This window comes from Eucyclogobius newberryi, unplaced genomic scaffold (genome assembly GCF_026437365.1).
Source record: "Eucyclogobius newberryi isolate DKJ021-1_F unplaced genomic scaffold, fEucNew1.0.hap1 SCAF_16, whole genome shotgun sequence".
NCBI classification, from domain to species: domain Eukaryota; kingdom Metazoa; phylum Chordata; class Actinopteri; order Gobiiformes; family Gobiidae; genus Eucyclogobius; species Eucyclogobius newberryi.
In genome coordinates this window covers 4,007,417-4,030,067 of record NW_027315790.1, presented here as the reverse complement: position 1 = coordinate 4,030,067, position 22,651 = coordinate 4,007,417, and the positions used below count along the sequence as shown (strand labels likewise).

Sequence of the window (22,651 nt, the reverse complement as noted above, 5' to 3'; positions counted from 1 at the left end):
ATAATTGTAGCTCCGCCCACGGAGACACGCCTTAAATATAATTGTAGCTCCACCCACTGAGACACGCCTTAAATATAATTGTAGCTCCGCCCACTGAGACACGCCTTAAATGTAATTGTAGCTCCGCCCACTGAGACACCTTAAATATAATTGTAGCTCCGCCCACTGAGACACGCCTTAAATATAATTGTAGCTCCGCCCGCTGAGACACACCTTAAATATAATTGTAGCTCCGCCCACTGAGACACGCCTTAAATATAATTGTAGCTCCGCCCACTGAGACACGCCTTAAATATAATTGTAGCTCCGCCCACTGTCAAACAGGAAGCAAATTATTGCCATACTTTTAGTGAACCAGTACCAGGGCATCTGCTTATGTATTTGTACTTTGTACTTCTTAGTTCAACCCCATTAAACAAATACTGACAAGTTGTTTCGAATAATAGTTTTATTCGCTTGACAATAACATGAATTTGGAATTAGACATTTAATGCAAGAAAGACCAGGAATGTTTCTTTAAAAATTAAAAAAAAGGTGTGGGGCCCCGGGGCCCCGGGGCTCAGAGCAGTGCGCAGCTGCAGGATGAGCCCGCACCCTGACTCAGGATGTTGTGCTGAGATGAAGCCAGCTGCTGGATCAGGGTCCAAAAGTGGCTAAAGGAGATGCCTTCTCCAGAGCCGACGCCCATCTTCCTCAGGATCTCTGAGAGGCCCTGCTCCGAGCCGATGCCCTGTGAACACACAACACTGCACCTTCACACAAACTCAACACAACCTTTACCGGGAGCATCCAGAGGAACCATGTCCAAACAACAACTGCTCTGGAGAATGCCACACCCGGGGCCACGCCCGGGGCCACGCCCGGGGCCGTGAACATGTAACACCACTGCACTATTCACTGCATTGTTCACTTTTTTGCACTATTTCTAACCATCTGTAAATGTTGTGTATATACTCCATCTGTGTAAGTATATTCTTATTTTATTAATACATTTTTAATGTTATGCATACATTATATGATATATTTTGCTGTTATTATTATCAATTGTTGTATGTTGCACCTTAAAGTCAACTGTTTGTGACTTTAGTTCACTGACGATGGCAATAAACCTTTTTCTGATTCTGATCTTGTACTGTGGGGCCCCATATGTGGGGCCCCATATGTGGGGCCCCATATGTGGGGCCCCATATGTGGGGCTCCATGTGTGGGGCCCCATGTGTGGGGCCCCATGTGTGGTGCCCAGAGACTTACCTTGACCAGGTTTGGCATTTGCGTGGACAGGAGGCCCTTGAACTCATCCGTTTTCAGGGTGGGGCTCTTGTCATTGGAGGCAGAGTGAAACTTGGACACCAGCGTGTGGATGGCATTCTCCAGGTCTGAGTACTGAGGACACACACATCCACACAGTATGAGTATGTATGTGTGTATGTATGTATGTGTGTATGTATGTATGTGTGTGTGTATGTATGTATGTGAGTATGTGAGTATGTATGTATGTTTGTGAGTATGTATGTATGTATGTATGTATGTATGTATGTATGTATGTATGTGAGTATGTATGTATGTATGTATGTGAGTATGTATGTATGTATGTATGTGAGTATGTATGTATGTATGTATGTGTGTATGTATGAGTATGTATGTCAGAATCCGCTAAAGGCGCACTGCCAATTCAGTTCTACTGGCCCTCCTGTGACCGCCTGTTGGCCCGGCTGTGACCGCCTGCTGGCCCGGCTGTGACCGCCTGTTGGCCCTCCTGTGACCGCCTGTTGGCCCTCCTGTGACCGCCTGTTGGCCCGGCTGTGACCGCCTGTTGGCCCGCATGTGACCGCCTGTTGGCCCTCCTGTGACCGCCTGTTGGCCCGCATGTGACCGCCTGTTGGCCCGCATGTGACCGCCTGTGACCGCCTGTTGGCCCTCCTGTGACCGCCTGTTGGCCCGCATGTGACCGCCTGTTGGCCCGGCTGTGACCGCCTGTTGGCCCGCCTGTGACCGCCTGTTGGCCCTCCTGTGACCGCCTGTTGACCCGGCTGTGACCGCCTATTGGCCCGCCTGTGACCGCCTGTTGGCCCGGCTGTGACCGCCTGTTGGCCCGCCTGTGACCGCCTGTTGGCCCTCCTGTGACCGCCTGTTGGCCCGCATGTGACCGCCTGTTGGCCCTCCTGTGACCGCCTGTTGGCCCGCATGTGACCGCCTGTTGGCCCGCATGTGACTGCCTGTGACCGCCTGTTGGCCCGCCTGTGACCGCCTGTTGGCCCTCCTGTGACCGCCTGTTGGCCCGCATGTGACCGCCTGTTGGCCCGGCTGTGACCGCCTGTTGGCCCGCCTGTGACCGCCTGTTGGCCCGCATGTGACCGCCTGTTGGCCCTCCTGTGACCGCCTGTTGGCCCGGCTGTGACCGCCTGTTGGCCCGCCTGTGACCGCCTGTTGGCCCGGCTGTGACCGCCTATTGGCCCGCCTGTGACCGCCTGTTGGCCCTCCTGTGACCGCCTGTTGGCCCGCATGTGACCGCCTGTTGGCTCGCCCGTGACCGCCTGTTGGCCCGGCAGATGCTCCGGGAGCTCCAAGTCGGGTCTTCAATAACTTTTTGACATATCAGAAAACAATATGATGTGGTCTAGCATGAATCCAGTAACAGACTGGCCATGTGGGGGTTGTGTACACACAGGTGACCGCTCCCCTGCACAGCAGCACTGACCACTGACCAGCATAAGTACGTATGTATCAGATGTAAACGCAATTGTAACCTAGCTCCATTTAAAACAGTCGTTACAGAGAACAGCACCGGCCCTGGTCACTGTTGTGTCACTAGCTGCTGTTTCTAAACCACAAACACAAACATCACCTGCTTTGAACTCAGAAAAATGTGCAATTCAGCATTAAACTCTTTTTAAACTCTTACATTGTTTATTTATTTACCTTTATTTAACCAAGTAAGAACCCCATTGTGATTGAAACAGCTTTTACAGGGGTGACCTTAAAAGACTGATACATATAATGCTCATATTCCATGCAAAAGTACATTCAAAAGTACAATCTAGAAGCCTTTGACTGCTCATTGGTCAGTACTCGTTCCACTGCTGCACAGCCATGTTGTGGGTGACGTGTCTTGCCCTATGATACAATGTCAGTTTGCAATACAAGACTGGGGCGTGGGGTTGGGTGCTCCCTGCGCCAGTGTTGGCACGTTCGTGACAGTTATTCCACGTATGTGGCCCCGCAGCTCCGGGCCGCGCCCTGTGAGTCACGTGGCTCTGCCGAGACAAGCCCCGAGTCTGATCCTGACACTTCAGGCCTTACACACATGTGGAGCTGCAGAGCGAGGCCCCGAGGCGCAGCTGGGGCCCCGAGGCGAGGCTGGGGCCCCGAGACGCAGCTGACTTTCGCGAGCCTTTACGTTAGGAGTAGATGCGCGGTAAAGGTTTGGGCCCACAGATGAAAAGAGGGTCCTACCTGCGGCATGTTGAGTTGAGGGCTGCTGCGGCTCTCTGGACAGGCTGCTGCGGCTCTCTGGACAGGCTGCTGCGGCTCTCTGGACAGGCTGCTGCGGCTCTCTGGACAGGCTGCTGCGGCTCTCTGGACAGGCTGCTGCGGCTCTCTGGACAGGCTGCTGCGGCTCTCTGGACAGGCTGCTGCGGCTCTCTGGACAGGCTGCTGCGGCTCTCTGGACAGGCTGCTGCGGCTCTCTGGACGATCCTGGAGCACAATGTGTTCCACGGGTTTGAAACGGGACCGTGCGCTTTTCGGAGCGTTGGGAGCTGAGGGAGGAACAGAACCAGTTTGGCTCCTGCTCAGTGTGAGTGTGGAGTTTGTTTGCAGACTGTGGAGTGGCCACACCCTGAGGAGCTCCACACTCCACCCACGAGCCACAGTTACGACACACTTCTCTGTCCGGACAGTTCTCTGCCCGGACAAATGCACTCGATCAGCACTCGTAAAGAAAAGATGATACTGAATGTTTTCAGCCACACATACCCCTCTATACTCCCAGACCTCCATACGTTTTCTTTTATATTTTATTGATTACAATAAATTCAAAGGTACAATTACATACACATGTGTTAAGAACAAACAGACAATAGACTAGAGAATCAAATGTTCCTAAATGCAAAGCAACAGAGGCTTAAATGACTTGAGTTTAATACATCTAAACACCAGAACAATATCAAAAGTAACAAAACTCAATTTTTCTACCGCTTATTCCCATTGGGGGTCCACTGGAGCCTATCCCAGTGACTTTGGGCCTTAGGCGGAAAAATGTGTTTCTATCACTGGTTTATATGCAGTTTATTTACAGCTTTGACACATTGTGTTTTGGGGATTGAAAGTAGACAATTGTATTTCTGTTGTAAATGACTTTACTGAGCGTGTATTATAGAGAAACATAACTTTATGTATGTGAACACTTCCAGATATTATACAAATATAATATTTTGTATAATCGTGTTGGTTTTATTCTGGTGAATGATTTATAAATAGTTGGACCACATTTCTTTGGACAAAGGGCATCGGAAAATAAATAAAATTCTGCGCAGATGCAAAAAGTTGAATTGTTCTCTTTGTCTATGGATTTAAATAGCAGTAATAACAATGTGGTTACATTCTGTGAGTTATCTTCCTATAGGAGAGATGTTATATGCACTTTTCATGAACAGGCTCGGTCCGGTTGTCTTAAAAATGTGAAGCTCCACTTCCTGCTCCATTTATTTCTTATGGGGAATTAACAGAGTCCTGCTAAAATAAATCAATAATGAATTAAGGCAAAGCGGAGAGCGAGTTCCATATGTTTAATCACAGCATGTTAAGACCCCTACGCACAATGTAAACACTTCACCTGGGTAGAAAAAGCTTCAGTTGTAGTCATCTGAACTCAGTTTGAAAAAATAGACGTTTCGACTCTCATCCAAACGTCTATTTTTTCAAACTGAGTCCAGATGACTACAACTGAAGCTTTTTCTACTATGGAACACGCCTGGACGAATGAGGGATTACACCGACATACTTCACCTGGGGACAACTATATATTATTCAAGTAAGTGCTTTTGTCTCTAGGCTAATGCTATCATACAATAAATGTGATCAATAATAATAGCAAAAACTCAACTAAAACACTCCACTTTTGCATTCCGTGTTCTTTTATGAAGTTGGTCAATTTTATATTAAGTTAATGTATGTTAGCCTTGAGCTTTGAGAGAAAGACACTTTTCTAAACAGGTCGGTTTCCTCCAGTGACATATTCACATTGTGTGTAAAAAGCTTAACGTGCTACAGTGGTCATCCATCTGTAACTCCATCTCAGATTATTATGATTTTATTTGAGCAAGACTCGGCTAATTCCAACAGAGAATGAATGAAATGAGAAGTGAAGATCTGCACTTTGTAATCCCTTTGCTTCATTGTGATATGGTTCACTTCATGTCATGTTACGTCTAAAGAATCAATAAAAAAGGCTGTCGTTTTGAGCCAAGGATATATTAAAATATCTGGATAGGGTATTGCTACTGTTTTATGTCCCAGTGGCCAGTCATTGGTACTGCAGCAAAAAAATATATATCTGAAAAAAGGCAAAAATCAACACAAAATCCGAACTTGTGCCTGTCATCACGCTGTGTGGGGAAAATGCTTTCTGGACTGTGGAGGATATTTTTGTTGCAGTTCCAATCAGAATCAGAAAAGGTTTTATTGCTGTTGTCAATGAACACAATTCAGAAACATGGAACTTGCTTTGGCCTCAAGGAGCAACACACAACAATGAATGAGAAGAACAGAAAGATTTGTCAAATAAGGCACGCATACAATTTTAAATATACTAATTAAATAAAAGTAGTCTTAGTCTGAGTATATACACAACATTTACCATTTCAATTTACAGAAATAGTGCAGAAGTGAACAGTGCAATGAATAAGTTGCTGTAATACCTTATTCGTCCAGGAGTGTTCAGATGAAATGAATTGTTGTGGACGTTGTTAGATGTTAAGAATGGACTGGCCGCTAGTCTAATTTAAGACAAGTTCAAGCTAATAATAATACTCGATCCAGATATGTTCATAGATCCATGATTTGAGATCATAAACCAGTGGGATTTGCCTCCTGACCTGTAGAGGGCGCTGAGTTCTGCTGCAGTGGCGGATCGGAAACATGACCAGGGAGGAGGAGCCAAGGGGATGACGACACATCCGGACACGTCATGTTTGGAGTGCATGTAAGCAGTGCGCATGCGCTCGTGAGCTCTGTCTGTGTAAAGCGAACACACTGAAGGTAAGCGGCCAGCGCACTTTCTACAATTCGTTCATTTTCTAAAATAAGTCTGTCCAGAGGACTTATTATGATTCATTTGAAGGGATTATTAATCTCGAGTGTTTGTCTGAAGCGCAGGACGTGGATCTGACACTTCAGTGCGCGTGGATCTGACGCGCTCTAGGTCCACGTAAGCGTAACTTAGGCTGAATGAATGACATGTCTCTCTCAATGTGATAGATATATATATATATATATATATATATATATATATATATATATATATATATATATATATATATATATATTATTTACTTCTGGTACGTGTACACATAAACTTGCGTGTACACATACATTTCTTTGTCTATTCATGTAAATAGCAGTAATAACAATGTGGTTGTATTCTGAGGCGTCAGTGTCTGATTCTTCTTCTTTGGTGTTTATGGCGGTTGTATTACCACCACTGCAGTTGTTCGTCTAGAGACTGTAGACTTTATTCTTCAGAAGCCCACGACTTCAAAGCACATGAGGTTTTCTTAGAAGCAGTTGTGGAACACGTACGTGTACTGTACACGCACAGAGACACGTACGTGTACTGTACACGCACAGAGACACGTACGTGTACTGTACACGCTCAGAGACACGTACGTGTACTGTACACGCTCAGAGACACGTACGTGTACTGTACACGCACAGAGACACGTACGTGTACTGTACACGCACAGAGACACGTACGTGTACTGTACACGCTCAGAGACACGTACGTGTACTGTACACACTTGTTGTCACTTGTCGATGATTTAAAAATGGTTTTATTTTATTAAGGTAATGGTTCTCTGGACTAAACAGACTCGACCACCCATGACCAGACCTTTTTTTTTTATTACAAAATGATGACTAAATCCGATTGTTATTATCAATAAAACTATTTAATTGTAAATTATTTATATAGAAGCCTTCAGTCCCTACATTTACAATATATATATTAAATACAAAAATGTAATTAGTCGACTAGTTGAGAAGAGACTGGCTGGAGCTGTCCTTCTGTCTGTGAGCACTGCTCTTGTCTCATGTAGATGGTGACCACACACTCACTGCTCTTGTCTCATGTAGATGGTGACCACACACTCACTGCTCTCTTGTCTCATGTAGATGGTGACCACACACTCACTGCTCCTGTCTCATGTAGATGGTGACCACACACTCACTGCTCCTGTCTCATGTAGATGGTGACCACACACTCACTGCTCCTGTCTCATGTAGATGGTGACCACACACTCACTGCTCCTGTCTCATGTAGATGGTGACCACACACTCACTGCTCCTGTCTCATGTAGATGGTGACCACACACTCACTGCTCCTGTCTCATGTAGATGGTGACCACACACTCACTGCTCTTGTCTCATGTAGATGGTGACCACACACTCACTGCTCTCTTGTCTCATGTAGATGGTGACCACACACTCACTGCTCTCTTGTCTCATGTAGATGGTGACCACACTGCTCCTCTCGCTCCTCCTGCCTCTGCTCGGCCTCTGCTCTGCTGAGGATGGAGCTCGACTGCTCGCCTCCAAGTCTCTGCTCAACCGCTACGCCGTGGAGGGCCGTGACCTCACCCTGCAGTACAACATCTACAACGTGGGCTCCAGGTAAACACTGCAGGATTGTTGTGCCACTGGGAGGTAAAGCAGTTAAAGATATATCAGCCTATTTTTCCTGTTTCGTAGTCTACCCTAAGAGTATATTTGAGAATAATTGTTGTGCAACACCCAGAACATAATGGTTATAAAATATCACCCATATCTTGGACCCCACTCACAAACCTGGAAATGTGGAGGACGGGGGGAGGACTCAATGATGATTGAGGAATCAATCAAAAAGCCACTTTGGGCACAGGCACGAGCGCTGTAAGAAGGTTCAAAGCTCTAAAGTCGATGCACGATGCAGGCAGTTTAAACTCCAGTAAGGCACTGTTACTTCAAAGTAAGAAGAAATTATTAAAAAGGATTTGGGGAAATTACTGCTCAAGTATCTGTCTGGACAAAACATCAGATTTATAATTTTAGTAAAAGGTACCATTGCTATTATCCCTTTCCATAGCCTTTTCATAGTTATTCAACATGCGTAACATAAACCTTCAGAAATGGCATCCATCTCTACCTGGAAATGAAAGACGCTCCCTTCGGCTTGCTCTGGCTCTTTGGCCTCACACACATTTTATTTACAAGGTCAACATGGCACTCTTGATTAATATGGACATTTTGCCTTTGTATATGTGCTGCTCAGGTGTGACACCCGTAAAGTCAGCTCTGACACTGTCTCGCTGTGAAGCAGCTGATGAGGCCCTTCTCCGCACTGATGTTCAGTTTGGAACAGACCTATGGATCTATTTTAAGAACTGTATAAGACACTCTGTCAGTGTGTGAGATTGAGTAGTGGCCGATATTAAAGCGACAAACTGCAACAAACACTTGGACTCAAGTTAGAGACGTTTACACTGTAGAATATGACTTAATGTTGCTCTGGTCAATATATTACTCAAGTAAGAGTGTTCGATCTGACTGTTACAGTGAACTACTTCAATACCTTCATTCACCCTCTACAGAAAACCTGTCCAAGAAGTGCATTTTGAGGAAAAATCTGAATCTAAATGACTTCTTAAAGGTGAAATTGTGTTTGTTGCAGCGCTGCTCTGGAGGTGGACCTGTCTGATGACTCTTTCCCCCCGGAGGACTTTGGGATCGTGTCGGGAATGCTGAACGTGAAGTGGGACAGGATCGCTCCGTATCCTTTACAGCCCAGACGTGATGAAGCGGAGGTTTAAAAGCTTCATATAGTTTCACACTCTGCTGTGATTGTGCAGGAGGCTGAACAAAGGGAAGTGTGGAAACATGAGGAAATATGTTTACTTGAAGTTGTTTTGACAAAAAAGGCACAAAAAACTCAATATAGAATACATTTCTTTTTTTTGCCAAAGCCTCATTAATGATGTATTATTGAATTCATTTCTTGAGTTATTTTTAATGGGTGTCGTTTTTAAAGCACAACAGATGAAACAAACACACAATATCCAAATAAAACGTTCTATCAAATGAATCTATAAAAACATCCTTGCACGTGCATGAGATACTTATGTAAACACCTTGACCAGTGCTTTAAGGCTTACAATTATTTAAAAAATCCATTTTGTTCAACAGGCAGGGAGCTGTCTCTGTGTAGACAAGATGGGACAAAAATGTCCTGAGACCTCAAGCGGGGACATCTGGACCTGAGGTGCAGCAAACTTCATGACAAGAGCCTTATTAACAACTGATCTTTATTTAACCAGGAAACGAGCGCTGAGCTCGGACACATTTAACTCTAACGATGAAAAATGTGGCCTTCATTTTCTATATTTCTATATTTTTAATAATATAATGTTCTTAACTGCAGAACATTCCGGGTGAACCCATAATGCCTCATCCAGCAGACATGTTAGAGCTCCTTGTGCTTGACCCTTGACCTTGTCCTCCAGAGCCAGTAACGTGTCTCACACTGTGGTCCTGCGCCCGCTGAAGGCCGGCTACTTTAACTTCACCTCCGCCTCAGTGAGTTACGTGGCACAGGAGGGCGGACCTGTGGTGGTAAGTGAGCCCCTGGTGACAGGGCGTGCAGGTGGCACCTGTCGTCATGCTCCTCCTCCCTCTGTGCTCATGCACTCCCTCTCCTCTCTCACCCTCTCTCTGTGCTCATGCCCTCTCTCTCTCACTCTCTCTGTGCTCAGGTGGGCTACACCAGTGCTCCTGGCCAGGGAGGCATCCTGGCCCAGAGGGAGTTTGACCGTCGCTTCTCGCCCCACTACGTGAGTGCCGCACCCACAGCTCTCGTCTCCTCAGTCCATGTTTAGTCCTGACTCTGGCACCAGCAGGAGGCCGCTCCATGTTTAGTCCTGACTCTGGCACCAGCAGGAGGCCGGTCCATGTTTAGTCCTGACTCTGGCACCAGCAGGAGGCCGCTCCATGTTTAGTCCTGACTCTGGCACCAGCAGGAGGCCGGTCCATGTTTAGTCCTGACTCTGGCACCAGCAGGAGGCCGGTCCACACACTGATCTGTTGGATGCAGTGACAGAGTGAATCCACTGGTCCATATTCACCTGCGACAGTGAAACATAGATCTGACTCGTCTGCATCATTGTGATAGGACACATTTTCACTGTGTATCATGTAGTGGTTGAACAGAAGGGGCCCCAGGACTGACCCTTGGGGCACTCCACAGGTCAGGGTCATGTGGTCTGAGACAAAGTACTTCCTGTCTTCCAGATTGGACCTTAACCAGTTTAGGGCGGGGCCAGTGATGCCCACCCAGTCCTCTAGTCTCTGTAAGAGGATCCCATGATGGACAGTGTCAAAAGCAGCATCAGATCTAACAGAATTCAGACTGAGGCTTTGCCCGTGTCAGTGTTCAGGAGGATGTCATTTGAGTCATTTAAGAGGAAATCCGTGCACTGCCCCCAGAAACACTTTCTCTAAACTGTTGGTAAAATTGTCATTTTAAAAAGCCCTGGGAGCAAACTGCTTTTAATTTTGGGCTTTACAAAAATAAATAGAATTGCATGTCTGAAAAATTAATGCTTCCACTTTTTTACTTGTTTCATGTGGATGGGCCTAATAATTACCGTATTTTGCGCATGAAGAGGCGCACCGGATTATTAAGTGCACCATCAGCTCCATGTGTACCATGTGTACCATGTGTACCATGTGTACCATGTGTACCATGTGTACCATGTGTACCATGTGTACCGGTCCATACATAAAGCGCATAAGAAACAAAACAGACGGATAAGTCAGAGTCAGTTGAGCTTTATTAAACGGGTTCAACTCATTCAGATCAACATTGTTCAACATCAAAACACACTCTGCTATTGCTAAAAGACACGTTAGCGTATTCACAACAACTCCCAGCCTCGCTCAGTTGCAACATGTAAAATACAACACAATACACTCACTTTTTCAGTTCATTCCTCGTCCTCAAATCCTTCAAATGCGCTGAAGTACATCCCGCACAGCTATGACCAGACGTCCCGATTTACCTGGGACAGCCCCGATTGTTGTGTCCCGGTTTAATGTCTGCTGGGGCGCAGAATGGTCAAAGCAGCCAAAGCGCCGATAGTGCTCCGTGCTAAAATCTCGTTGGTCATGTGATCCCGCATCTCGGATCCATGCGGCAGTTCAGTGATGATTCCGATCTTTTGATCCCACAGTTGACTGATCATTTAGCCCGTAAGCGCATTTCTTGTGATAATATAACAGATCTAATGGTCTCTTGGCAGTAGCCATCTTGGGACAAGTTTCTTGGGGTCCTTCATTTACCGGTAGGTGTCTGCGTTGTGCCTGACTGAAAATGTTGCTTACGTTTTGACAAAGTGTCGCGTGTGCCGCGTGTAGCAGAAGACTACTGTTCCCAGAATGCTTTGCACACATGTTGTTGGGACTTCCGGTTCCGGAGTACTGTAACTCTAGTCGTGCATCACGTCTCATGTCCCAAATCTTCTTCATACACTGTGTACCACACAAAATATCTTCGCGGTCAGTAAGCACAACCAGAAATAAACCATATATTAAGCGCACCGGACTATTAAGCGCACGGACGGCTTTTGAGGACGTTAAAGACTTTTACGTGCGCCTTATAGTGCGGAAAATACGGTAGACATGCTTATTCTCCATGAACCACCAAAGGTCTAAAACAATTAGAAGTTCAATTAGAAGAAACAAGAAGTTCTTGAGTGTGAACTGCAGTAAAAGCCTTTTTAGAAACTGGCTTAAGTGGCACGCTGCATCACAATATTCAATATGTAGATGATCTACTTCCAGGCTCGCAGTGGAGACTTTTTACAAACGTCTACTAAAATACTAATTAGTATAGAATTAAATCTATCAGACCTTTCTCTAAGGTCTCAAGAAACAAACACTTTTCCAGCCGCCAGCCTTTGTAAGTTCTGAGATGTGTCCTCTCTGAGATGTGTCCTCTCTGAGATGTGTCCTCTCTGAGATGTGTCCTCTCTGAGATGGTGTCCTCTCTGAGATGTGTCCTCTCTGAGATGTGTCCTCTCTGAGATGTGTCCTCTCTGAGATGGTGTCCTCTCTGAGATGTGTCCTCTCTGAGATGTGTCCTCTCTGAGATGTGTCCTCTCTGAGATGTGTCCTCTCTGAGATGTGTCCTCTCTGAGATGTGTCCTCTCTGAGATGTGTCCTCTCTGAGATGTGTCCTCTCTGAGATGGTGTCCTCTCTGAGATGGTGTCCTCTCTGAGATGTGTCCTCTCTGAGATGTGTCCTCTCTGAGATGTGTCCTCTCTGAGATGTGTCCTCTCTGAGATGTGTCCTCTCTGAGATGTGTCCTCTCTGAGATGGTGTCCTCTCTGAGATGTGTTCTCTCTGAGATGGTGTCCTCTCCTGAGATGTGTCCTCTCTGAGATGTGTCCTCTCTGAGATGTGTCCTCTCTGAGATGGTGTCCTCTCTGAGATGGTGTCCTCTCTGAGATGTGTCCTCTCCTGAGATGGTGTCCTCTCCTGAGATGGTGTCCTCTCTGAGATGTGTCCTCTCTGAGATGTGTCCTCTCTGAGATGTGTCCTCTCTGAGATGGTGTCCTCTCTGAGATGGTGTCCTCTCCTGAGATGGTGTCCTCTCTGAGATGGTGTCCTCTCTGAGATGGTGTCCTCTCTGAGATGGTGTCCTCTCTGAGATGGTGTCCTCTCTGAGATGGTGTCCTCTCTGAGATGGTGTCCTCTGAGATGGTGTCCTCTCTGAGATGGTGTCCTCTCTGAGATGGTGTCCTCTCCTGAGATGTGTCCTCTCTGAGATGGTGTCCTCTCTGAGATGTGTCCTCTCTGAGATGGTGTCCTCTCTGAGATGGTGTCCTCTCTGAGATGGTGTCCTCTCTGAGATGGTGTCCTCTCTGAGATGGTGTCCTCTCTGAGATGGTGTCCTCTCTGAGATGGTGTCCTCTCTGAGATGTGTCCTCTCTGAGATGGTGTCCTCTTCTGACATGGTGTCCTCTTCTGACATGGTGTCCTCTCTGAGATGGTGTCCTCTCCTGAGATGGTGTCCTCTCCTGAGATGGTGTCCTCTCCTCTCTGTTTCTTGCAGCTTGACTGGGCTGCATTCGGGGTCATGACCCTGCCCTCCATCGGGATCCCTCTGCTGCTCTGGTATTCCAGCAAACGAAAGTATGACTCGTCCAAAGCAAAGAAGAATTGATGCTCTCAACCGAGAGAACCCAGAGGACACATGGACGGACACTCTCCTCAGGACACATCCGAGGAGGTCCCTTTTGGACATGATTTCAATACTTCAGAAAACCAATCCTTACTAGAGAGTGTCTCTGTGTGAGAGTGTCTCTGTGTGAGAGTGTCTCTGTGTGAGAGTGTCTCTGTGTGAGAGTGTCTCTGTGTGAGAGTGTCTCTGTGTGAGAGTGTCTCTGTGTGAGAGTGTCTCTGTGTGAGAGTGTCTCTGTGTGAGAGTGTCTCTGTGTGAGAGTGTCTCTGTGTGAGAGTGTCTCTGTGTGAGAGTGTCTCTGTGTGAGAGTGTCTCTGTGTGAGAGTGTCTCTGTGTGAGAGAGTGCGAGGGCGTGTGCGTGAAAAATGCCTGTTCTTTTTCATGTTAATTAAGGGCATGAAAAGGTGATGTAATATGCAAAATTGTGTTTCGGGAACACTTGGGTTTGTCAAAACCTGGTTTATACATTGAATAAATCCTATTAAAATGATTTGCATAAGTAGACCATTAGTTTGCATTAAAAGATCTTTTCAGATATAACGGTTCAAGAACTAAACCCCTGTTGTCCCCAGTGCCGGGACACACCCGGTCCCGGGACACACCCGGACACACGGGAAAAGTGGATCTGACTGACTGACTGAATAATTAAAAGTTCAATTACGTTGGGAACACAAAAGCATGTTTCATCCTTCTTCTTTTGAGCTCTGCAAACCTGCCGGAGCACAAAGGACAGCAATTAATATCATGCAATTATTCAGAATTTCAGTTCATGTTTTGAACATTTCTGTGTGAGTTTGAGTTAAAAGCAAACGAGCCTCAAACACAAAATGCATCTGAGGGAAACATCAACATGGGTAAAAGATCAGGTCATGTTTTCTTTTCTTATCTATGTTGCCATAGAAACAATACAAAGTTGTGTACATTCAGATACAGTCATTCATGTTTCCACACATGAATGACTGTATTCGGCTTCTTTAGCAGGATGATGCTGACAGTCTATACTGGTTTTGTAAAATGTGTTTTTTTAAAATGTCATTTGACTTTTTGGTCTGCTTTTGTTCAATAAACTCATGAATTTAATGATGTTGAGAAACTAATACTTGACTCTTGTTATGAAGTGTCATTGGGGCTGAACACTAATGTAAAGCCGCTCAATTATGGACAAATCATGATAAGTATTTTATCAGACCATAATCTTTTAAAATATTTAACTAACTCCTCTTTACCTGAAGGAGGATCCCGGAGACCAATGTTTTTAAAAGTGAAAGTGACTGAGCCTCTTCTAACGGACGAGAAGAAGAAGTCATAAGTTCTTCATATTTCAGCCCCTGATGGAGCCGGCTCATGGACACAAAGTAGCAGAAGGAGGATGACAATAACCAAAACTCAGATGAGTTTGAAGAAGGCAGTAGCCACACTGGGGCCGTGGAGTGTGAGGTGCGGCTCTGCACTGGACCTTCCCCATGATGTGGCGGGTGGTCGGGGCAGCTCCTGGATCATATCGCCTCCTGTGGTCAGCAAGCCTCTCCATTTGTCCTGTTCTGTCTCGTCCTGCTCTGTCTCGTCCTGCTCTGTCTCGTCCTGCTCTGTCTCGTCCTGCTCTGTCTCGTCCTGTTCTGTCTCGTCCTGCTGGATTACAGAAGAAATGGACTCCTGGACTTTTATAGACCATGACTATTGTGCCTATTCTAGAACGGGGTTCTATAGTTTCCCTTTTGGTGTGGCGTCCCTACAAACAAAGTGCCCTTGTCTGGTCACAAATACATAACCTTTAAAAGATAGTAATAATACTAATATTAATATATATATATATATATATGTATTAATATTATATATATTAATATTACTATGAATAATAACGGTACGCTGTCGCTGAGCGTGTGCAAGAGCTTGAGCTTTAGGTATAGTTGGCTTTATCACTAGCATCGCCCACAGGGAGCGGCAGGAGGCTCCACATGTGAGTGGGTTGGGTCCCTGCACCTTCGGGCCCGCGGGCCGCGCCATGTGCATGCACATGCAGGCGACCTGAGCGCAGCAGAGTTGAACTGAAGTAAACTTGATGTAAAGTCAGAGCGATAAGGCTTCACTCTCCTCGTCACTTCCTTCACTGGAAATTCATGGGAGCTGTTCTTTTCAAGTGGCTCTTTCACTCTTGGCTCTGTAACTCGACAAACACGTTTATATGTTTACATTTACAGGATGTAAATGAACTTGTCTTTAACGTACTGCACGCGCTAGGTGGGAATGCAAAGGTTCGTTTGTAACGTGAGCTGGGGTTACGCCAAATGGACGTTATGGGATCAACTTTGGATGAGGGCGATAATGTGGGTGTAACTAATACAAAAAAGTGGTCCATACAAAAAGATAATTTAGGACATTAAACAAACTACACCTGTGATAAAAGTCTGTTGAGGAATGAAATGAGCTAAAATAGAAAAGGAAAGGCATTCCTGGTTCTAGGTGCTGATCCATGCCAGGGTGACCCGGGTCCTCCCCTGGTCCCTGCTCCCCCTGGGGAAACAGCAGCTGCTTTTCGGGGGTTGGATTCCTGAAAGAGCCAGTTCACATCTTGTCTCTGAACTGAGAGGTGGGGGGGTCAAGGGTTGGGTTGGCAGAGGTGGCCACGGTGAGGGCGGGGTGTCTTCTGCAGCGTGGGGGGCTCTGGGCTTCACGTTACACATCACCATATCACCATCAAAGGAAGGGGGCGTTTTGAATCGGCCGCGCTGATTACCAGAGACGACGCCCCCATCCTGAGTCTCTACCCAGCCAACTCTAATCGCTCCGTCATCGCTCCGTCATCGCTCCGTCATCGCTCCGTCATCGCTCCGTCATCGATCCGTCATCGCTCCGTCATCGATCCGTCATCGCTCCGTCATCGATCCGTCATCGCTCCGTCATCGCTCCGTCATCTCTCCGTCATCGCTCCGTCATCTCTCCGTCATCGCTCCGTCATCTCTCCGTCATCGCTCCGTCATCGCTCCATCATCACTATTATCAATAAACATTCCATTGTTGTGGCGTGGTTCTTGCTGGTGAAGCATCTTTGTAGCGCCCTCTATCACAGCCGTGTATGTGGGGTCGCGGGCGTGTGTGTGGGGTCGTGGGCGTGTGTGTGGGGTCGTGGGCGTGTGGGGTCGCGGGCGTGTGTGTGGGGTCGCGGGCGCGTTTGTGCGGTCGCGGGCATGTGTGTGGGGTCGTGGGCGTGTGGGGTTGCGGGCGTGTGTGGGGTCGCAGGCGTGTGTGTAGGGTCGCGGGCGTGTGTGTGGGGTCGCGGGCGTGTGTGTGGGGTCGCGGGCGTGTGCGTGGGGTTGCGGGCGGTCGCGGGCACGTGTGTGGGGTCGCGGCGCGTGTGTGGGGTCGCGGGCGCGTGTGTGGGGTCGCGGGCGCGTTTGTGCGGTCGCGGGCGCGTGTGTGGGGTCGCGTGCGCGTGTGGGGTCGCAGGCGTGTGTGTGGGGTCGCGGGCGTGTGTGGGGTCGCAGGCGTGTGTGTGGGGTCGCGGGCGCGTGTGTGGGGTCGCGGGCGCGTGTGTGGGGTCGCGGGCGCGTGTGTGCGGTCGCGGGCGCGTGTGTGGGGTCGCGGGCGCCTGTGTGGGGTCGCGGGCGCGTGTGTGGGGTCGCGGGCGGTCGCGGGCGCGTGTGTGGGGTCACGGGCGTGTGTGTGGGGTCGCGGGCATGTGTGTGGGGTCGTGGGCGTGTGGGGTCGCGGGCGTGTGTGGGGTCGCAGGCGTGTGTGTAGGGTCGCGGGCGTGTGTGTGGGGTCGCGGGCGTGTGTGTGGGGTCGCGGGCGTGTGCGTGGGGTTGCGGGCGGTCGCGGGCACGTGTGTGCGGTCGCGGCGCGTGTGTGGGGTCGCGGGCGCGTGTGTGGGGTCGCGGGCGCGTTTGTGCGGTCGCGGGCGCGTGTGTGGGGTCGCGGGCGCGTGTGGGGTCGCGGGCGCGTGTGTTTGGGGTCGCGGGCGTGTGTGGGGTCGCGGGCGCGTGTGTGGGGTCGCGGGCGCGTGTGTGGGGTCGCGGGCGCGTGTGTGGGGTCGCGGGCGCGTGTGTGTGGTCGCGGGCGCGTGTGTGGGGTCGCGGGCGCGTGTGGGGTCGTGTGCGTGTGGGGTCGCGGGCGTGTGTGTGGGGTAGCGGGCGCGTGTGTGGGGTCGCGGGCGGTCGCGTGTGTGGGGTCACGGGCGTGTGTGTGGGGTCGCGGGCATGTGTGTGGGGTTGCGGGCGTGTGTGTGGGGTCGCGGGCGTGTGTGTGGGGTCGCGGGCGCATGTGTGGGTTCGCGGGCGGTCGCGGGCGCGTATGTGGGGTCGCGGGCGCGTGTGTGGGGTCGCGGGCGCGTGTGTTTGGGGTCGCATGTGTGGGGTCGCAGGCGTGTGTGTGGGGTCGCGGGCGTGTGTGTGGGGTCGCGGGCGTGTGTGTGTGGGGTCGCGGGCGTGTGTGTGGGGTCGCGGGCGTGTGTGTGGGGTCGCGGGCGTGTGTGTGGGGTCGCGGGCGCGTGTGTGGGGTCGCGGGAGTGTATATCGGGTCGCGGGCGTGTGTGGGGTCGCGGGCGTGTGTGTGGTGTCGCGGGTTTGTGTGTGGGGTCGCGGGAGTGTATATCGGGTCGCGGGCGCGTGTGTGGGGTCGCGGGCGCGTGTGTGGGGGCGCGGGCGCGTGTGTGGGGGCGCGGGCGTGTGTGTGGGGTCGCGGGCGCGTGTGGGGTCGCGGGCGCTTGTGGGGTCGCGGGCGCGTGTGGGGTCGCAGGCGTGTGTGTGGGGTCGCGGCCGCGTGTGTGGGGTCGCGGGAGCGTGTGTGGGGTCGCGGGCGTGTGTGTGGGGTCGCGGGCGTGTGTGTGGGGTCGCGGGCGTGTGTGGTGTCGCGGTGTGTGTGTGTTTGGGGTCGCGGGTGTGTGTGAGGGGTCGCGGGCGCGTGTGTGGGGTCGCGGGAGCGTGTGTGTGGTCGCGGGCGCGTGTGTGGGGTCGCGGGAGCGTGTGTGGGGTCGCGGGCGTGTGTGTGGGGTCGCGGGCGTGTGTGTGGGGTCGCGGCCGTGTGTGGGGTCGCGGGCGTGTGTGGTGTCGCGGTGTGTGTGTGTTTGGGGTCGCGGGTGTGTGTGGGATCGCGGGCGTGTGTGTGTGGGGTCGCGGGCGTGTGTGGTGTCGCGGTGTGTGTGTGTGTGGGGTCGCGGGCGTGTGTGGTGTCGCGGTGTGTGTATGTGTGGGGTCGCGGGCGTGTGTGGGGTCGCGGGCGTGTGTGAGGGGTCGCGGGCGTGTGTGTGGGGTCGCAGGAGTGTGTGTGGGGTCGCAGGAGTGTGTGTGGGGTCGCGGGCGTGTGTGTGGGGTCGTAGGAGTGTGTGTGGGGTCGCAGGAGTGTGTGTGGGGTCGCGGGCGGTCGCATGTGTGGGGTCACGGGCGTGTGTGTGGGGTCGCGGGCATGTGTGTGGGGTCGCGGGCGTGTGTGTGGGGTCGCGGGCGTGTGTGTGGGGTCGCAGGAGTGTGTGTGGGGTAGCGGGCGCGTGTGTGGGGTCGCGGGCGGTCGCGTGTGTGGGGTCACGGGCGTGTGTGTGGGGTCGCGGGCATGTGTGTGGGGTCGCGGGCGTGTGTGTGGGGTCGCGGGCGTGTGTGTGGGGTCGCGGGCGTGTGTGTGGGGTCGCGGGCGTGTGTGTGGGGTCGCGGGCATGTGTGGGGTCGCGGGCGTGTGTGTGGGCTCATGGGCGTGTGGGGTCGCGGGCATGTGTGTGGGGTCGCGGGCGTGTGTGTGGGGTCGCGGGCGTGTGTGTGGGGTCGCGGGCGCATGTGTGGGGTCGCGGGCGCGTGTGTTTGGGGTCGCATGTGTGGGGTCGCAGGCGTGTGTGTGGGGTCGCGGGCGTGTGTGTGGGGTCGCGGGCGTGTGTGGTGTCGCGGTGTGTGTGTGTGTGGGGTCGCGGGCGTGTGTGAGGGGTCGCGGGCGTGTGTGTGGGGTCGCAGGAGTGTGTGTGGGGTCGCAGGAATGTGTGTGGGGTCGCGGGCGTGTGTGTGGGGTCGCGGGCGTGTGTGTGGGGTCGTGGGCGTGTGTGAGGGGTCGCGGGCGTGTGTGTGGGGTCGCAGGAGTGTGTGTGGGGTCGCGGGCGTGTGTGTGGGGTCGTGGGAGCGTGTGTGGGGTCGCGGGCGTGTGTGTGGGGTCGCGGGCGTGTGTGGTGTCGCGGTGTGTGTGTGTTTGGGGTCGCGGGTGTGTGTGAGGGGTCGCGGGCGCGTGTGTGGGGTCGCGGGAGCGTGTGTGTGGTCGCGGGCGCGTGTGTGGGGTCGCGGGAGCGTGTGTGGGGTCGCGGCCGTGTGTGGGGTCGCGGGCGTGTGTGTGGGGTCGCGGCCGTGTGTGGGGTCGCGGGCGTGTGTGGTGTCGCGGTGTGTGTGTGTTTGGGGTCGCGGGTGTGTGTGGGATCGCGGGCGTGTGTGTGTGGGGTCGCGGGCGTGTGTGGTGTCGCGGTGTGTGTGTGTGTGGGGTCGCGGGCGTGTGTGAGGGGTCGCGGGCGTGTGTGTGGGGTCGCAAGAGTGTGTGTGGGGTCGCAGGAATGTGTGTGGGGTCGCGGGCGTGTGTGTGGGGTCGCGGGCGTGTGTGTGGGGTCGTGGGCGTGTGTGAGGGGTCGCGGGCGTGTGTGTGGGGTCGCAGGAGTGTGTGTGGGGTCGCAGGAGTGTGTGTGGGGTCGCGGGCGTGTGTGTGGGGTCGTGGGAGCGTGTGTGGGGTCGCGGGCGTGTGTGTGGGGTCGCGGGCGTGTGTGGTGTCGCGGTGTGTGTGTGGGGTCGCGGGCGTGTGTGTGGGGTCGTGGGCGTGTGTGAGGGGTCGCGGGCGTGTGTGAGGGGTTGCGGGCGTGTGTGTGGGGTCGCGGGCGTGTGTGTGGGGTCGCAGGAGTGTGTGTGGGGTCGCGGGCGTGTGTGTGGGGTCGTGGGCGTGTGTGAGGGGTCGCGGGCGTGTGTGAGGGGTTGCGGGCGTGTGTGTGGGGTCGCAGGAGTGTGTGTGGGGTCGTGGGCGTGTGTGTGGGGTCGCAGGAGTGTGTGTGGGGTCGCAGGAGTGTGTGTGGGGTCGCAGGAGTGTGTGTGGGGTCGTAGGAGTGTGTGTGGGGTCGCGGGCGTGTGTGTGGGGTCGCAGGAGTGTGTGTGGGGTCGTGGGCGTGTGTGTGGGGTCGCAGGAGTGTGTGTGGGGTCGCAGGAGTGTGTGTGGGGTCGTAGGAGTGTGTGTGGTGTCGTAGGAGTGTGTGTGGGGTCGTGGGCGTGTGTGTGGGGTCGTAGGAGTGTGTGTGGGGTCGCAGGAGTGTGTGTGGAGTCGCAGGAGTGTGTGTGGGGTCGCAGGAGTGTGTGTGGGGTCGTGGGCGTGTGTGTGGGGTTGTAGGAGTGTGTGTGGGGTCGTAGGAGTGTGTGTGGGGTCGCAGGAGTGTGTGTGGGGTCGCAGGCGTGTGTGTGGGGTCGCGGGCGTGTGTGTGGGGTCGCGGGCGTGTGTGGTGTCGCGGTGTGTGTGTGTGTGGGGTCGCGGGCGTGTGTGAGGGGTCGCGGGCGTGTGTGTGGGGTCGCAGGAGTGTGTGTGGGGTCGCAGGAATGTGTGTGGGGTCGCGGGCGTGTGTGTGGGGTCGCGGGCGTGTGTGTGGGGTCGTGGGCGTGTGTGAGGGGTCGCGGGCGTGTGTGTGGGGTCGCAGGAGTGTGTGTGGGGTCGCAGGAGTGTGTGTGGGGTCGCGGGCGTGTGTGTGGGGTCGTGGGAGCGTGTGTGGGGTCGCGGGCGTGTGTGTGGGGTCGCGGGCGTGTGTGGTGTCGCGGTGTGTGTGTGTTTGGGGTCGCGGGTGTGTGTGAGGGGTCGCGGGCGCGTGTGTGGGGTCGCGGGAGCGTGTGTGTGGTCGCGGGCGCGTGTGTGGGGTCGCGGGAGCGTGTGTGGGGTCGCGGCCGTGTGTGGGGTCGCGGGCGTGTGTGTGGGGTCGCGGCCGTGTGTGGGGTCGCGGGCGTGTGTGGTGTCGCGGTGTGTGTGTGTTTGGGGTCGCGGGTGTGTGTGGGATCGCGGGCGTGTGTGTGTGGGGTCGCGGGCGTGTGTGGTGTCGCGGTGTGTGTGTGTGTGGGGTCGCGGGCGTGTGTGAGGGGTCGCGGGCGTGTGTGTGGGGTCGCAAGAGTGTGTGTGGGGTCGCAGGAATGTGTGTGGGGTCGCGGGCGTGTGTGTGGGGTCGCGGGCGTGTGTGTGGGGTCGTGGGCGTGTGTGAGGGGTCGCGGGCGTGTGTGTGGGGTCGCAGGAGTGTGTGTGGGGTCGCAGGAGTGTGTGTGGGGTCGCGGGCGTGTGTGTGGGGTCGTGGGAGCGTGTGTGGGGTCGCGGGCGTGTGTGTGGGGTCGCGGGCGTGTGTGGTGTCGCGGTGTGTGTGTGGGGTCGCGGGCGTGTGTGTGGGGTCGTGGGCGTGTGTGAGGGGTCGCGGGCGTGTGTGAGGGGTTGCGGGCGTGTGTGTGGGGTCGCGGGCGTGTGTGTGGGGTCGCAGGAGTGTGTGTGGGGTCGCGGGCGTGTGTGTGGGGTCGTGGGCGTGTGTGAGGGGTCGCGGGCGTGTGTGAGGGGTTGCGGGCGTGTGTGTGGGGTCGCAGGAGTGTGTGTGGGGTCGTGGGCGTGTGTGTGGGGTCGCAGGAGTGTGTGTGGGGTCGCAGGAGTGTGTGTGGGGTCGCAGGAGTGTGTGTGGGGTCGTAGGAGTGTGTGTGGGGTCGCGGGCGTGTGTGTGGGGTCGCAGGAGTGTGTGTGGGGTCGTGGGCGTGTGTGTGGGGTCGCAGGAGTGTGTGTGGGGTCGCAGGAGTGTGTGTGGGGTCGTAGGAGTGTGTGTGGTGTCGTAGGAGTGTGTGTGGGGTCGTGGGCGTGTGTGTGGGGTCGTAGGAGTGTGTGTGGGGTCGCAGGAGTGTGTGTGGAGTCGCAGGAGTGTGTGTGGGGTCGCAGGAGTGTGTGTGGGGTCGTGGGCGTGTGTGTGGGGTCGCAGGAGTGTGTGTGGGGTTGTAGGAGTGTGTGTGGGGTCGTAGGAGTGTGTGTGGGGTCGCAGGAGTGTGTGTGGGGTTGTAGGAGTGTGTGTGGGGTCGTAGGAGTGTGTGTGGGGTCGCAGGAGTGTGTGTGGGGTCGTAGGAGTGTGTGTGGGGTCGTAGGAGTGTGTGTGGGGTCGCAGGAGTGTGTGTGGGGTCGCAGGAGTGTGTGTGGGGTCGCAGGAGTGTGTGTGGGGTTGT

At 53.0% G+C, this 22,651-nt stretch overlaps 2 protein-coding genes across 2 annotated transcripts; one reads left to right on the top strand and one right to left on the bottom strand.

Moving 5' to 3' along the window:
- Positions 1-546: 546 nt before the first annotated feature.
- s100v2 (S100 calcium binding protein V2) lies at positions 547-3,537 on the bottom strand. Its single transcript, XM_072447307.1, has 3 exons — positions 3,454-3,537; positions 1,252-1,383; positions 547-730 (listed from the first exon to the last, which is right to left on the bottom strand). The coding sequence occupies exons 1-3, from the start codon at positions 3,460-3,462 to the stop codon at positions 560-562; spliced, it is 312 nt and encodes a 103-aa protein (XP_072303408.1). The 5' UTR covers positions 3,463-3,537; the 3' UTR covers positions 547-559.
- Positions 3,538-6,185: 2,648 nt separating this feature from the next.
- ssr2 (signal sequence receptor, beta) lies at positions 6,186-14,570 on the top strand. Its single transcript, XM_072447305.1, has 6 exons — positions 6,186-6,258; positions 7,727-7,887; positions 8,924-9,022; positions 9,753-9,861; positions 10,002-10,079; positions 13,362-14,570. Exons 2-6 carry the CDS (start codon positions 7,727-7,729, stop codon positions 13,470-13,472), a joined length of 558 nt encoding a protein of 185 aa, XP_072303406.1. The 5' UTR covers positions 6,186-6,258; the 3' UTR covers positions 13,473-14,570.
- The last annotated feature ends 8,081 nt before the right edge of the window (positions 14,571-22,651 follow it).